Genomic DNA, 17,729 nt, shown 5'->3' with positions numbered 1-17,729 from the left:
CTGAAAGACACAGCGACACCTAGTAGTGGAGGCAGAAGTTACAGGACTGTAAACAGCCAGCGGCCAGCAGGCAGAAAGAGACTGTGGGGCATAATGGCAGGTTTTCGGTGAATTAAGGATTAATTTCGACCAAACCAGCCCTGGTGATTGTTGAAACAGTGGACTTAGTAACTAGCACGAGTAACCATGGTGGTTTGGGTTAGTTTTATTTTGTTTTGCTCAACTTTAAATAGTTTAAAAGTTTTTTTAAAAAAGAGTTTTTTTAAGAGTTAACGAGGCAAATGACCCCTTAAAACCTGTATCAATATCATTTTATTCTTTGTGCTGCATTCAGACGCATTTCACAATCAAACAAATTGTCAGGAAAATGTCAGAAATGTCAGAAAAACGATATTTATAACTTTAAAAGTATATTTTAAATTTGGTTACAGAAAAAAAAGGGGTCATTTGCCTCGTTAACTCTTAAAAAAACCCTTTTTTAAAAAAACTTTTAAACTATTTAAAGTTGAGCAAAACAAAATAAAACTAACCCAAACCACCATGGTTACTCGTGCTAGTTACTAAGTCCACTGTTTCAACAATCACCAGGGCTTTTTGTGCTTATTTTAAGTTAATTCAAACTTTTTTATTTATTTATTTTATTTTATTTCTTTGCTTATTTTTGATCCAAATGGTCATAATTGCCTTCTGCCCACATTTTTGAAAGAAATGAAGCCAATTTACTTAGTTTTCAAAGTGTTAAGCTTTGTCCGTGTTCCAGTTGAATTCAAGTTATTCAGTTGTATTTCTGTTTAATGAGAAAAATGGGTGTTACAGTATAATTTTCTTAACATTTTGTGGGTTTGGTACCACCAAAACCTACATTTATGCAATTCAGTTAAATAAGGAGATGACCTTCTGAGGGACTACATGACATCCAAAGTTTGGTATCTGTTTATGGGTTGAGTGTTAACCAAGACTGAAACTGAAAAAAGATGACATAAGGTTAGTAAATAGTAAAGATGGTCAATATTCAGATCCCTCTGCATCTGAAACAGAGTGTCAGATCATTTGACTCTGATAAAATGAGCATGATTGGTCCAAGTTGTAGTTCCTGGCCGTGGCTATGAGCGGTGGGCCTGAAACCCTAAAAGCATGCTTTTGCAGTATCCCCCCTCCTATCCATCCTCCCTCCAGAGTTTCCCTCCTCAGTCTCTCATTCACTGCCTCTGTGCAGACGCCACCCTGCACCCGACCCGGCCCTGCCCAGCTCGGGCCGAGCCAACCAACCCAGAGCCTCGGCCCTTGCTCCATTTCCAGTAAGCGCCTGCAGACTGCCGGCCTTGTCTGAGGGCCAACTTTCTGCCGTCAGGCCCAGTCTTCTCCTACAAACAGCCATAAAGAGCCCTCTGTTCTGGGCGGGAGGGGAGAAGTGAGAAGAAACAGACGCTCCATACACAAAAACACGCTTCCCTCAGTCCGCCTTGCAGCAGCATACAGAGAGCTTGGCAGTGCCACCTCAGATTAGTGCTCCGGTGCTTCACTGGAGGACTATCTGGGTAAGCTGGCACTGCTGCTGGCTCTCTGTCTTATCAGACTGGTGATTCGAAGATATCAGAGACACTGGGATTCCAGTATTGAGCTAAAGTCATAATACAATATAGTGTAATTTAGTGTAAGTTTCCTGGATATTAAAAAAGCATGTCTAAAGTAATGAAATGCAATGCTGTTTAATAATAGATCTCAATGTGTATTAGATTTCGCTGAAGTTTCATTAAGTATGGTTCAAATATTTTACAGTAATTTTGCATTTTTAAGTGATTGGGTGGATGTTATTGCATAATTTTCTCACTGTCAACAAATCTCACTACCAGGCACAAAAAAAACATGTTAGTCTTTCTGTCTTGTTCTGATACTGGTAGCACTATCAGAAATGCCTGCGATACTGCTTGAAATGCAAGATGGGCAAGTACGAAAGTTAATGCACCTATCTGATACCACAAATTTTATTTCAAAATTTTTAAGTACTCTGTGTTTCCAACAGAATGGCTTTCTCTTGTTTTTTTTTCAATTTGTGTGTGTGGTTTTAAAAAGAAATCATTTTGCATCCTGCCATTTTTGCCAATCCATTAACACAGCACAGAGCAAACTTGTCATGAGTTTCATGTTTAGATGAGCCCCACTAAAAACTGAAAAGTCGTTCCTTTGCCGCGTTTATATGATAACATTGTGAGAACGAAAATTATGTCACAAAATAGGTATAATTTTTAAGCACTCTTTTCTGGTCATTGTTTTTTCACCTTTTATTTGGGGTAATTTTCTTGAACTTTTTTTTTTTTTTTTTTTTTTTTTTTTTACTAATTTCTTGCTTTTTTTGGGTCATTTATTCATTGCACATTTTTGAAAGAAATCAGGCCAATTTGCTTAGGTTTCACAGTGTTAACCTTAGCCATGCAATACAACAATGGATCTGCACTCGATATCAGCCAATACGCATGTTCAGGTACTGCAGTTGGTACTGGAAAAGGAAAAAATGTCATCATAACATCTTCATTGTATAGTTTCATGTTTTTAAGCAGTACCTGTTAGTATAGTCTGATAATATATGTAGACAATAAAAAATCAGCAGCCTTATCCTCAAAAGCAAATTGAAACATCATGACGACAGGAGCCACCACACAATCGTGTTATGAACATACCCTCAGCGTGCTTCATATTTCTTTGCTGAAAGACACATAATGAGAGCTTCAAGTGTGAGCTTGTTTTAATATCTATTAAAATCAACATGCAATATTTGACTTTGAACTTATATCCATCAACAATAGTTATTTGTTTCTTGGCTGATAGCAAACCAGCATGTCAACACACATCATTCAAGCCGCAGTAAATCACTCAGACGACCAGGAGTGTGTATGAGGCCTTGATAATAAGGTGAAATTTACTGCTGTTGCCTGTCAGGAGGCTGCAAATAATAGCCCTGTCTGGCAGGTACCATTATTGAAGCCTTGTCGATCCACCCTTTTTCTGACAAGATGTTACTTGAATTGTGTGTGTTTTCCACAGGCTTCCACAGTGGTTGAATGGGAAGAGACCTATCTCTTAATTAGTGGCTGCCATTTAAAGAAAGTTTCATCATAACTGAACAGTATGGGTGGCTGTCCTGTTGCAAAAAGAAGAAGAAATGCTGTTGAAAATCTTAATTCTTCATTGCTGCTGAATTAAGGAGATTGTCCTGGTAAGGATGATAGTTGGTGAGGAGTAGGGATAGATGGAGGGATAGATGGATGGATAGGAAGTCTATGTGAGTCAGTACATGCTTTCAACTCTGTAATTGCTATTTGTCTCTGTGTTCTGTACTGTGTGATTACATGCTCTCTGTTGTTTCATTGTTAAAACTCAGCTGTGAGAAAAAGTGATTTGGACATGGTGCAGCTTGTTGAGCATATGACTAACACAATGACTAAGTACATACCAGCGCACACGTACAGTGGAGTGTGGCCATTGGAAAATGCTTTATAATAGGCTGGGGCGGTATTAAGACATTACAATATACCATGGTATTTAAAAACTTTTAACATATGTTTTTCAATACCGTCATGAATACAGGCGCTCTTATTTCTATTAAAGTCATTGTATGTAGTGCACAACACGCACCAACAGAGCTGGATCTTTATTCTCAACTAGCTGAGCTGAAAAACACTGGGACACCTAGTGGTGGAGAGAGAAGTTACAGGACTGTAAACTGCCGGCAGCCAGTTGGCAGAGAGAAACTGTGGGGAATAAAGGCATGGTTTTTTTTTGGTTTTTTACTTTTGAATCTTGAGCAAATTGGTTTAATTTCCTTTTAAAACAAGAGGAAAAAAGCAAAGACCAACTTGGCAATATACGTCCTACAATAATTTAATCTTATATTTAAAATTTTGTTACAGAAAGAAAGTATATATAATAGTTTTTTTTAAATTTTTATTTTCATGCCTTTTTAGGCCTTTTAAAAAAGTCTGTGTTACTTTCAGGTAATATTAACTTCTATACATTTTTTTTTTCACTTTTAGGGCCATATTTTGTTTAATTACTCATAATTACCTTCTCCCAACATTTCTGTGAGAAAACAAGCCAGTTTGCTTTGGTTTCAAAGGATTAAGCTTTGTTAGTGTTCCATGAATGAGAGAAAGTTGAATTCACAAGGTGTTAAGTTGTATTTCTCTGTTTAATAAGTACATTTTTGTGAGAAAATGTGTAAGAATATTTTCTTAACATTTTGTGGGTTTCTATCACACTTAAACTGTCACAGTGTACACCCTGATGAAACTTCAGGAGGATATGAGGGTATGAAATATTACATACCACCCAAGCCTAGTATAAACACTTGCCTTGAGACAAGCGATACTTGATACAAACTAGTTTATCTCTTTTAGGAGGTGTTTTTGTATAGATATATTCAAAACTAGAGTCTCAAAATGAATGAATTCAGTCTAAATGAGACTTTCTGCAAATGATGACTTTGAAAACGATCCATCGTCACTGCCAAGGATGCTGCCAATGTAACATGTTTTCCACGCGACAAGTTCCCTTTCTGTCCGTCCGCCTGCTTCCCTGCCCTCCTGGCTGACCAACAAGTTAGAATTTGCCTCTCTGGCATTTCCCTATTGGCTCGGGGTGGGATGAATTATGATGTGACACACTCCCTTCTGTACTTCTGGGCAGCCAAGGCGATCAAGATAAATCACCATGCTGCCCCACAGGGGACATGCTAAGATCCTGCCTTAGTTGTTTTTGGGGCCCTGATCAGGATGCTGAGGATTTGGACACAACTCGATACTGTACTCACTAAGAAGCGAGGACTGTGCACAAAGGAGGGGCCCAGCAGAACTATGTCAGACGACGGGATAATATACTTAAATGAGACGGGATTATACAGTGGGTAATTATCCATTATTCGGCACCGCTGCTGTCACATACCATTTAGTCTTTTTTGAGTGCGAGAAAATTATGTTGAGACCCGTGTGATAAAGCGTGAAAATTTCAGACTACTGATTTGCAACTTCCCAGTCCTTTGATTGACGGGTCCCTTGTCTTTTCAGCAGCACATTCCAGGCTGTAACTCAGGGGAGCATCCAAATTCAAACATAAGCTGTGACGATGAGCCGAGGCTGGAGCCAACAAGTAACAACATAAGCTAACAACATGTCTGTCAAAACCACTGACAACCAATTGTCAGGCTCCAAAATCTGCACCCCCCCCTCCCACTCAACTCCTCACCCTTCCCCTTTTCCATGTTAACCAAACCAAAACAATGAGGGGAAAGAACAACATCAAGCCGAATGGCTGATCTGTAAACTGTATTTAATCAACACATTCCGTGCTGTGGGGCTGTGGGCCTTGAACGGGCTGATTGCCTAGTGAGTGGGACCACATCTGTTTGTGTACAGGGGCGGTGCAGGCCGCAGCTCTGCCACACAAAAACCTTGGGCATATTTCAACTTTTCAGTGCTGCAATTTGTCCCCCCGACTGCTTCCCAAAAAGCATAAATACGGGCTGTGGAATGAGCGGGGGATCTGTTTTTCTCATCCGCTGCGTTGTCGTTGAGGTTCTGGGAACGGAAGGCTGGATTTCGGATGCTAATTACCCGGTCAAACATGCTGGCACGGTGGCTGGCTTTCCTGGCTTGTGGGTTTCGCACAGAAGATGCCCGACTCCACAATGTGCAGCAAACAGCACATAAGTGCTGTCTCAAAGTCCAAGTTCTTCTACCCTCCCACGAGAGGCTCTGTCTAACGTGATTCAGAGGCAGTTTGGATTCGGAGTGTTTCTTCTCTCTAATGTCTGCTAGGTTGGTGGAAGGCAGTGAGACCACAGCCAGAAGGTTGCTTCTTTAAAATCCTGCATCAGGCATTTAGAGGTGCTGAAAGATGGCATGTGAAAAGATGTTTTATGTATTGATGTTGCAATCCTGAGTTATGAAGATAAATTGCATTATACTGCCTGGAAGATTGCTTTGTAGCTTTTGAATAGAGGAGGGATAGCAGTAGTATAAGTTGAACAATTTATCACATTGACTAATTAATCAGAGTCTATGGGATGTTCAAAGACATACAGTCTCATTAACTACCAATAATCGGTATTCGTATCCGTATCGGCCCTTGTTAGATGTAAAAAACATGTTGTTATTCTCTACAGTGCTGTACTGTAAACTGCCTCTGCCTGTTGGCCACTGGCTGTTTAAAGTCCTGTAACTTCTCCCTCCACCACTAGAGCTCCATTTCCACTGCACAAAAAACAAACAAACTAAAAAAACGCTATCACCTGCTAACGTCTGGCTTTTTAATGCAATTAGAATTCTTACAATCGGCATTCACACCTGGGGCAAATGATGTGCAGTAGACACGGGTTTTTACTCCCTCCGGGTCCGATCAACATGGATGGGAACACAACGACTGTGTGAACGCAGTAATTTAAGCTTCTTAATCAGCAAGATGCAATGACATGCCACCACCAATTACCCTCCTTCTCCTCCTAAGCAGCACTAAACACATTGTTCTAAAGTAGTCTGAACCAAGTTTGAAAGGGGAACTTAATAAGAGATGAATAAAGAAAAGACACCACTGACAGAAAGGCAGGCTCACTCCAGTGGCTCACTTTAGTGGCAGTGGGAATATAGCCAATTGCTCATATTTAGCAGGTTTACCCATATCTAAAAAAACAGCATGCACACGCTAATTTTGGTGAGAAAGGGGTGTAGGTGTCACAGTGTCCTTCAGCTCAGCTGCCTGTTCCACCAGGAGAGACTGTAGACATGCTCTGGTGATGCATGTTGTGCATCACTGCAATGAGTTTAATAGAAAGAGGAGCACCTACATGTGTTGTAAAACATAACTTCTGGATTTCTAAACACCCTGGTGTACTTTAATACCACAAAACTGCCCAAGCATACCACCACAAGTTGGTAGTACTTTAAACTTAACTAATGCCAAACCAATCAAACCTTTTGTATTTCAGATTAACAAATGTTTTAATTGCACTCAAAGCTACAGTGCACATGTGATATGTGCACTGACCTACTGAGTCACATTAATACCCCTGAACTGTCAGCCAGGGACCAAAGCAGGTAATAAAGCATTGAGTCCTGCAATATGACAGCTGACCTGCGACGCTCATTATGTTACATGCAAGCAGTGATGAAGGGTGCTTCATATGGACCTACCACGAACCTTCAGACAGAAGGTGCAACCCTGACAAGACCAACCACTGACTGTGCTGTGCACCTACACCCTGCTCCATTTCACTGGGACAACACGCTGTAAGTAGGTGAATTTGTTGCATAGTGAGGAAAAGACAGCGATATCAAAGTGTTGATGAATTAGCAAGAGCACTCTGTCAGAGTCACATCACATAAATCAAAATGAAGCGGCCATGCAGCACCCCCCCCCCCCCCCCCCCCCCACTTGCTTTGCAGGTGATGAATCGCTCTGCCTGCACTGTGTATCACCTGATCTCACTGAATTTAAATGTAACAGCAGAGTTCTCACAAAACCTCTATTGATCTTCCTCCTGGGTTCCCTACCTGGATGGAATATTTTAGATAAGAATAAGAGGGCCTGGCAGGGTTAGGAGGGCCAGAGTTTTATGGTAATGCCACATTAAGAAAGTCTGAAAATAAATTAGTGTTTCTTTGTAGGTCAGGTTAGGATACAACTTTTAAATCCAGGCATACAAACTGGACTGCAAACCTATTTATCCCAAAACAATACACTGTGAGCTCATGGTCTACAATGGAATGTTTTGTTGAGCTGAAATATATACATTTGTGTTTGAGATTTCTACTTTCTAGCTGATAGTAAAGGTTTTTTTCCTCCAAAATGATTTTACTATTATATATATATAAAAAGTGCTGCCAGTGACACATCTGTGTTCATCTTCCAACAGTCTTTAACTGGGATTTCTCTCAGCAGAGCTCATCTACTGTAAGTCCCACACCATGAAATTTTAGGAGCGCTAATGTGGCTTGTCTCTCTTCATCTCCGTCTTTCTCTCTCTGTGTATCTGCTCTGGCTTCCATCTATTTGAACTTGGCTCTGTCAATGAAGCTCAGAAGCAGGGGCAGGATTTTCTCCAGCTCTGGTGTGGGCAAATAGGAAGGAGCAGTAAAGCAACGCTCAGAGAGAGAAAGCTAATGAAAAGTGACGAATTACCTTCACATGTCACTGTATCACCACAATTGAGGAGGAAGTTCAACATAAAAGTTGAACATAAAACCAATTTTTTTTGTAACCCTTTAAAACCTAGATTGACATCACTTCTTTATGGTGCATACAGACACCTTCACACGTATGTAAACCTTCACATCCTGTGCAGACTGGTTTGCTTTTTCACCCAATGTGCAAGACATTAGCAGCTTTGGAAAAAAAGATTAGAACAAAAGATAAGAACAAATGTCCAAAGTGACTATATTTATATAATTATCATAAATATATATTAAACTTTTTTTTTTTTACAAAATAATTGGCATTTTTGAGCACTTTTTTCAGATTATTACCTCAGTTGTTCATTGTTCTTGTTTACTTGTTTTTGTTTGTTTTAGACTTTTTCTATTTTCAGGCAGTTTTCTTTTACACTTAATGTTTTTTTTTTGACATTTTTTGATACACTGAACTGCATTCTCTGTCAATACACTGCTCTAAACTACAGCACATCACAGACTGAATGGGTTGTAGCTGCTGCAGTAGTAGGCCAATAACACATTGCATTAATTTGAAGGATGCTTGTGGTGATCGGCTGTGAGCAATAGCCATTTTTTCTAGATCTGGGTACAAGAAGGATCAAATGCAGGCATTCTTTGAACAGAGAAGTTTTGATACTACTTGTTACTAGGTTATTTTGGCTGATACCTTAAAGGCATCAAGTACCAATATTCTGTTCTAGTAAACATATAGTTGGAAAAAATTAAAAATTATGTTATTCTGCACTGTACTTCAGCATTAACTTGCCTCAGCTCTTCACTAAAACCGGTTTATATTTAGGCTTTCAAACCAAGGACTCCATCTAATCTAAATAATCTAAACATATCATACATCATTTCATGCATAGTTCCCCAAAAGTCATTTTTGACATATTTGGTATCTTTCGAACACTTTAATGACACCTACCCATGCATTGCGTGGAGTGGGTGTGGCTCATAATGGTATCGCCCCTCGTGGTGTCTCATGTCGATTGGGATGGGTGTGTGAAACGTGGGGAAGAGGTGGTGGGCCCCTGAGTGCATAAAAGGAGAGAAGAGGTCACAAATTAGAAGATCAATGAAATACAGTCAAATAAACACTGTGTGTTGACACTTTTCTCGAAGCTGGCAAAATAAGAATAGTACTGAACAGCACAAACAGATACTAAGGCTGAAATTAAGTTCCTGACTAATGCCTGCAACGCAGCGTGACATGCAACTGTACCACTTTACAGTTCCTGTAATCTGCCCGTAATTGAAACCTTTCTAGTGTCTGTGGCTTTTGCCCCAAGAATTGTTCATTAATGGCCCTCCATCAAATGAGACCAAAGCAGCTTTTACACAACAATGAATGTATTTTTATGTGTCAGACAAAAGAATGCACCAATCCACCATTTCCTGCCATAAATGGTCTGATGGCTTGAGGGAAGTCTCATTAGGACAACACAGCCGATCTTCATTAATTACTGTGATTACAATGGCTGAGCAGGAGACATGATTGTCCTGACTGAAGAGGAGGAGAGCTCTAATCATACACAAAAGCCTACTAATTCTCTTTCACATGTTTGATGCTGGAAAATAAGTCAAAAAGAGCAACTTCTAACCCTGAGAACGTTCAGCAGTGTGTTTGTGCGGTTGTGTGTGTGTGCACTTTGTAGAGACAGAGTTAAAGACAGAGAGCACAGTGCAGTACAGCTCCCTCGGGCTAATCCCTGGCTGCTATTAGGATTCTTTGGCGGTACGGTCCAGTAAACCTGGGATGACCTGGGAGCACAGACCACCGAGGTTAAAGGTCAAAGCTCAGAGAGAGCAGATCATTATTGCTACGTGAGAGGACCACTGGGATTGGATGATGAGGGGGAAATGGGTGTGTTGTTTCACACCAATGTGATGGACAATATGCCACAAATTGAGGATGTTTAAGTCCAAAGGATTTGCTGCCAGAATCAATAGACACCCAACAAAATGTACATTTTCTACAGCTCTAGTTGTGTCAGTGCCCTCTGCAAAGCACTTTTGCAAGAAGTGGCAGGAGGAAACAGCTTCTATTACTCATATGCTCCACAGAAAGATTTAGGAGGTCTTTTGTTCCTGTAGCAATGACATTTTTTTAATAAGGACTGCTGGCTAACATTGCTCTACTGTATCTGATTGGACAGTCAGTGTTGATTTTACTACAGCAAATTTCTGTGTCCCCATTCTAAATTTGGATATTTTTGCATGTCTGTAGGCGGAGCACAGGCGGAACTCTTCATAAGTTTTTTTTTTTTTTTTTTTTTAAAAAAGCAGGAGTTTGTGGAGTTTGACTTGCGGGTTGGATAATTGATCTGCAGATTTGTTCAGAGCTGATCAGATTGATGGATGAAAGGAGCTGCTGCTGCAGAGGCAAATGAAGCTAACTTTTAGACTTTGCGCAATTAACAATGACATTTTTACTACTGGTATTCTACTGGACCACTTGAGTACGCTCCGTGCTCCGTGATAGTGGTGCAACCAATAATGGAATGATATATATTTTCCAACAGTGCTTCTAATGAGTGGTCCAGCTCCAAAAATTTAAAATCAATACATGTTGGCAGATGTTTTGATTGGCAGGCTGCAACAAATAAATGAATGTGTGGCAAATTTGATCCTTGTTGTTTTACTTTTTAGAAATTCATGTTTAGATACATGGAATTTCCTTTTTAAACCCAACAACAATTCTAAAAATTGTTTGGACTTTTTTGTGTCAAATTATGTTTATTTGTTGAGTCAATTTTTAAACATGTCCTTATTTGAGATGTGTCTCCCTAATGGGCTACTGGCAGTGCTGTAAAAACAAGGTGTAACAGGACTGCCTGCAGGCTTTGAATGAATGCCTCAAGTTGTTTTTAGGTGATGCCGATTACAAAGGCAGACATTACTGCTACTTAACCCTGATTGAGCCTTTTGTTGTTGTGATTGAGGCAGTCATCATGACGTTGTACCGTCTTGTTCTTAGTTAATTCTGATGGGATTACACATGACTGGGAGAGTAGAGTTCCCCTGAGGGCAGCCCTAAACTGGGAATCATTCGACTGGTGTGGAATTTGTTTAATAACAAGCATTACCCACAATGATTGTTTTCCCTTTGGAAACATACCATTATGACAGGTATGCCAAAGATACAGTTGATTAAGACAGGAATTTTGGACGATTGGTTAATTCTTGTTTTTGTAAATCCAAACATGAAGGTGGTCCCACAGTATTTAAAATGTCCCTGTAAAGATTTGGCTAATGCCTGCAATTTTTTTCACATCAATGAAAATAAGATGAGTATCTGTCTAGAAATTAAAAAAAAAATCACTTGCCATAAAAAACACCACAGGGCGTATTCAAAAATATTCTAAGAATACTCTCAGGGAGCTTCTTATTTAGCCTAAATGTTTCCAACAAAGAATCATAGCTTTGGAGTGATTTAGGAAAGGTCTCTGAGCACCTCTGAGTAAGGAAGGGATGGAACCTTTTACCTTAGGGGGTGTTGTTAACCCTGTTGCTAGGTATGACACATTCCTTTAACAGACGTGATTGGTTGTCACAGATATGGCATTGTGTGAGCCTGCAAAATGCGGACACCCTGTGGCAGTAAAATGAACTGTGTCAAAATACTGTGAACGTGCTTTTTGGGTGATCACACTGCTGCACTGTAACATTTGTCAAATATTATTATTATTATGTACCATTATTGTGTTTTGTTGGAGATGTGGGTAAATTTTTAAAGGAATCAAGCACAAACATCAATGCACTATTTAATCTGTAGCATTTCATAAACTCACTGTCATCCAATATTGAAGAAGAATATTTCTCCTACCTATTATTCTTTTTGCAAATGTTTACTCTGCTTAAAAAACTCTTGAGCCTAGCGTAGTCCTCTTCACTACTCCTAACAGTTTTTCATCTTAGGAGCTCTCTTAAAAACTAAAGTGCTTTGTGAATAACTTTTATCTTTACCAGAATCTAGTCTGAACTTTAAGGTAAAGCACGTTTATTTATACAGCACCCTTCAGACACAAGGCAATTCAAAGTTCTCTACAGGGGCACAGAAAAATGAAATGAAGTACAATACTTAAAGAAAAACATAAAATCTCATTCAAACACAGACAATCAAAGAGCAAAAGCAAGCAAAACATGTTATTGGAAAGCCACAGTAAACAAAAATGTTTTAAGGAGAAGTTCTTAGAAAACATCAACATTCTGTAAATTTTCTTTGAATGCTGTCAATGAGAGCAACTCTTAGTACTAAAACCCTTTGTGAATACAGGCCCAGATTTTTAAAATTGAGCTTAAAAAATGATTAGTACTGTCAGAGGATCTCTGTCTTCAGCATGCATCTCAGCTGGGATTTTGACCTCAGAAATTACAGACATGGCAGATTTAAACAGAAGTCAAATGATTTAACACCCTGAAAAACCACAACAAATCACAGGATGTCTGCAGGTAATATAAGTGTTAAACTCAATATGTTCCACTGCACTCTCTGAATAGTGAAAATTGTCTGTGAAGCCAAAGTGAGTTGTAAAACTCCTTCTGGTGCCCCGCACTCCTCATCTCCTCTCTTCTCTGAGCTCACCAGGCCAAGGAGCTCTGTGTTTCTATCAAGATCTATGCGGCTGGATCTCAGCCAGTGACCCTCCCAAGCTTTTGTGCGCAAGACAGGCGGCCAATTCCGAGTCAACTTGTGTGTTACAAAGCCAAAAGAGGCACCCAGTAAATGAGTGAGAGGGAGCAAGAGCTGGGAAAAGGAGTTTGAGCTTTGTTTCACAAGTGGAGCCAGAAGTTGGGGCTTTGTCTGAGCGGTGCCCCCTGCTTGTGCTGCCTGGCACATCTCTGGTGGAGAGGGGCAAGAGGGCACGTGACAAGGAGATGAGACAGAGACAAAGACAGCGAGGATGTGTTGGAAGTCAGGCCAGCACAGAGGCTTCATTTAGACGTATTGGAGAGTTGACCAATTAAACTGTCACACTGAAGAACTCCATTTTTTTTAATTAACTTTTTGATGGAAGTGATGGAATATAGTTTATCCATTTGAAAAAGTTATAATGAAATGCACAAACACACAATAATAACTTGAACCAAGCAGAAGCCCCAGAAGACAATTCCCTCCACTGCCCGCTCCCAGTTTGGGGGTGCTGAATGTGGGGGTGATAAGGGCTGAACAGGCCCTTCCATCACCCAGACAGCTGCATTGTTCCCGGGCTGCAGAGACAGCTACCAACAGGTACGTGGCCGGGACGATTCACACGCCTCAGTTTCTTGATTTACCGCCGGGCCGTCCCCTTTGGGTGTGTTGGCATGCAGGGTTACTCCACCCTGGGCCTCATACTGCATATCCAAAACAGCACAGAACAGAACAGAACTGTTCAGACCAACATTAGCACAACGTGTCTCAACTTTTGCCACAATGTGACATTAAGATGGAGGATAAAATGGTCACCTTGATAGCTTTATAAGAGTCTTAAACTTGGTCTTAGAGTACTGTGAAGCACTGTGCAATGTTTTGGCATCTGGTAAGTCTCCAAAGCCATGGATTTACTGCCCAAAATGGATTTCCTGAAATGTATTTCATTGTCTCAATAGTACCTGAAACCACAAACCCTTACTGATGGAACCACTTTCCAATGCAGTGCTGGTTCTTAACCATGATGCCTCATTTTTAAGTCAATAAAGGTCATTTGGACTTTTCAAACCGTAGGGACTTTTTTATAGATCTAAAAACCCTTTTTGTTGTGTCCATACCACAAGAACTCAGAATTACTGTAGTAGAGTATGGGTCGACAGATTATCAGCATGTCCGATTATTGGAGCCGATATTTGCCATTTTGACAATTATCTGTACCGGCCTTTGATGATACCTGATTAAATTCATTAATGAAAAAGAGTGCATATTGCACTCAACCAACACCAGGGAGGCCAGACTGCAATCTAGGCAAAGAAAGTGTCAGCATGGGAGGGACTTTTAATTTGTAAAACTTTAGGGAGCTGTTTTTATTTATACATTTATTTAAATTTTCACTTGACTTCATTAAAAAGTTGCAGGGAACTTGCTGTATTAGATGTTGAAAGTTTCAGTTTTGATTAAGCATTTGTGAAAGGCATTTAAACAAAGGAGTTTAATATCTTTCTACTGTCATACTGACGTCAGGTGTCCGTAAACTCTTACTGAAGGTCCATTAGGATTTGGTTCATTAGGATTTCAGCTAGGCTATGTTTTACTACAAGGTGTTAATTTTGTAAAAAACATGACAAGGACTCAAAATGCAGTCAAATGCGCCATGCACAGCGCACTGAGGGGTTTTTGTTCTGGTGTAATTTTATATCATAAATCAATCCAGCCCACATGAACCTTTGACTGGTGGTCGTTTTCAGGCACCATATCTGCTCTGATCTCTCGTAACGTGTTTTAAGACTGAACATATCTTTGCCCCCTAGCCCCTATAACGAGGCTCCAGGCGTGCCAAACATCCTGCCACCCCCTGCTTTTTAGTTAGCATCTTAAAGCCCCAGTTTGATCCCGCACTAAAGACAATGCCAGGTGTTCGATGTTAACAAAGGCCCCTCCGAGTCTCATGACTCAGAGACACAAGACGGAAAAGCACTCTCTCATTATGACCAAATGAAGCCGAGATCAGGACCATACTGAAGTGGAGAATGGAGTGGGCTCATGTCTTCAAGGAAGTACTCAACGATAATAATAATGCCCTGAGAGGCCAGGGCCAGGAATAATTTTGGAAAAAAAAAAAAAAAAAAAGGCTTTTGTCGTGCTTTGAGAGAAAGCGGCAGTGAAAGAAAGCAAAGCACTGAGAGAGAGAAGTGAAGAGCAGAGGAGTAAGAGAGGTGGGGGTGCTCAATTCAGACAGGAAATTCCAGCAGAAAAAGTTGGCCTGGATCCTAACTACACAGCGCCGTGCCAACAGCTATACACAAATGCTCATGTGCATGCATACACACTCACACACTCACAATTACACACACAGATACAGATTTGTTCTGCAGTTCGCTCTCAGTAAGCAACCATCAAGAGCAACGGAGACAAACACAAATGTGTTACTTTGAGGCTCAACAGATATGCCTTTCTTAAACACACACACACACACAGACACTTACACACACAAACATGCACACACACAAAACACACTACAGCAAGTGTTATGCCCAAGGTTAATAAAAAGTGTATGTTTAGCGTAATCCGGGAATCCTGCGCTACACACACAACACGAAACCTGCAGGTTTACTTTGCAAGACGTCGCTTCCTCTAGGGCAGTGCATGGGCGAGTGATGGCGACAGAGGGATTAGAGGCTTACAGGAGAGCACGGAACCACTGCCATCTATGAAAGGAAGTCTTAACAGAGTGGCTCTTTACTTTTAACAGCCCTCAGGGAGGGTAAAATGATACCTTTTTTATTGATAGGGGGATTTTGGGCAAAAGGTAAGTGGATTAGGCCAATGGTCTCGGTAATGACACAAGATGGTTTGAGCGGAAATTCATTAGTCCCTGTGAACGCGTGCAAAGTCTGTGTATGTTATGATGTACACATCAAACACTCACTCCCTCGGAAGACTAACACAGTTGTTTTCCAGAGGGGTTGAGTCAGCACTGTAACGAAGGCATGGTGCTGGAAGCTTGTAACTTTTTTATAGCATATTATGAAATCCAATGTTTAGATTTCAAATAAAACAATGGTTATTAGTCAGTAGTTTTTCCTGGGGTTGGGAATTGAACCTCAACACTTTCATTGTACAAAATATTTCCATGGTACACAGGGGCTTCCTACGATACACAGTACTCCTCCCTCCCTCTCTCTCTCCTCATCTGCAAACATTCATGTCCCATTACTGCATAACACTAACTTCTTCTCTGGAGCATTTGTGCTCTCTTGTCCTGTAGATTTCTCAAATCATGGCAGTGCCCGGATCGTGGCCATGGTTGTGCTGATGCTGTGATTCTGCCTGTGGCTGCGCTTGTTATTGCCACATACATAAACTAAGGACAGAGAGATGTCGCATGCTGTAAAGCCCTCTGAGGCAAACTGTGATATGTGATAATGAGCCTTATAAATAAAATTGAATTGAAGGATTTAAATCTGCCAAATAGCAAAACTGACATTCAATTCATGCCTAGATTACTGTCTATGATTGTTTTGTTTAGGCAAAGGTGCTGTTGTGCTGCCTGGGCCTCTGCTGCGATTGTCCCTCTGTGTTTACAGATCCCACTCAGACCCAGCTGGCCTCTCTCCTCTGTGATCAGTCTCTGTCAAATCTGCACGCCGGCCTCAGCCAATCACTCCTTAGTCTCAGCGTCAACCCCACGAACCCACCACCAGTATGATCCATCACCTGGGCTATAAGGTGCTGCACCGCCTCTCCTAATTGTTGTTAAGACTGAGTGCTATGAAGACCTTATCTCACCTGGGTTGCCATTAGCTGGCTGTGCTAACGTCCATTCAGTGTAAAATAGGTATCAAGGGAAACAGGGCACTGGGGAGACTCTTGCTTTTGTCTTGCACTTCCAAAATGTTAGTGAGTTGCCTGAAAAAAGACTGCTTTTAAGAAATTGTAGTTCCCTAGCAACATTTTACAATCTCAGCCCACTGATGGCAACCAATACCACAAAAATCAGGAACAAGTTTTCATCTTCAAAGACAGGGATCCTCAACTTGCTTTACTTGGGGGCCTCTTTTGCAAAATGACAGAAGGCAAGGAGCCAGCTGCAGCAGTCTCTTTCATTTCTGTTCCTAGGATTTGTTCCTAGGGACATTTCTTGGCTTTTAACAAGTTTATAGGATTTTAGGACATTTCTAGGATTTTAGGACATTTCTAGCATTTTAGGAGGTTTCTTAGATTCAAGCACATTTCTAGGATTCTAGAACAGTAAAGTCGGGTATCACTGTTCTATGGGGTGGTATAATCAGAGGCATCCAGCAGCAGCACCCAGAGATGATTGCCTAACGACCGCCATGCATCACCTGGCCGCAGTGTTTAGTGGGCCTCAGTGTACCCTTCATGTGTGAATGTATGATGTAACCATACAAGTAGCTTGGCTTAGTGAGCCTCTCCTTGTGGCAGGCAGTGGGCTTCTCTGCGAAGACTGATGAGGTGTCAGGATAATCAGCGTCCCGTGCAGACTTCTGATTTATCGCTTGGCCCCTCTAGAGCACAGGTGTGGGGCTGATCAAGTAATTAATGCACCACGTTTGTTATTGTTGCTGTGGAGGGTGATTTCAATTCAGGAGGATGCGAGGAAAGACGAGATAAAACCTCAGCTAGAGAGTCGATTGTGCTGCCCACTATGTGGAGCGATGCTTGAAATACTGAGTTGTTACTATAAGAGGGTTCAAGCCTGAAGAGATGAAACCCTACTGTTTTTACGACATGAAACTTTCACTAATGATTAGAAGTTGTGTACGAATGCTGCTAAACAAATATGATGCCAATTGGCCTGACGGGGGTGCTATAATTATGGTCCCATAATCCAGTCTTTGAAAGGCCACATAAAAGTGCAGCGCAATGTGATCTGC

The 17,729-nt window shown here is 40.9% G+C and overlaps 1 protein-coding gene across 1 annotated transcript in view; it reads right to left on the bottom strand.

Moving 5' to 3' along the window:
• Positions 1–17,729, bottom strand: part of gli2a (GLI family zinc finger 2a) — a 113,472-nt gene that overhangs the window by 38,324 nt on the left and 57,419 nt on the right. The window contains exon 3 of the mRNA XM_042494559.1: positions 9,124–9,229. Coding sequence (XP_042350493.1) covers positions 9,124–9,229 — 106 coding nt within the window. The remainder of the gene's footprint in view (positions 1–9,123; positions 9,230–17,729) is intronic.

The sequence above is a fragment of the Plectropomus leopardus genome, chromosome 10 (assembly GCF_008729295.1).
Source record: "Plectropomus leopardus isolate mb chromosome 10, YSFRI_Pleo_2.0, whole genome shotgun sequence".
Taxonomy (NCBI): domain Eukaryota; kingdom Metazoa; phylum Chordata; class Actinopteri; order Perciformes; family Serranidae; genus Plectropomus; species Plectropomus leopardus.
The sequence above is the reverse complement of the archived record's forward strand: the minus strand, read 5'-3'. Positions and strand labels throughout refer to the sequence as shown.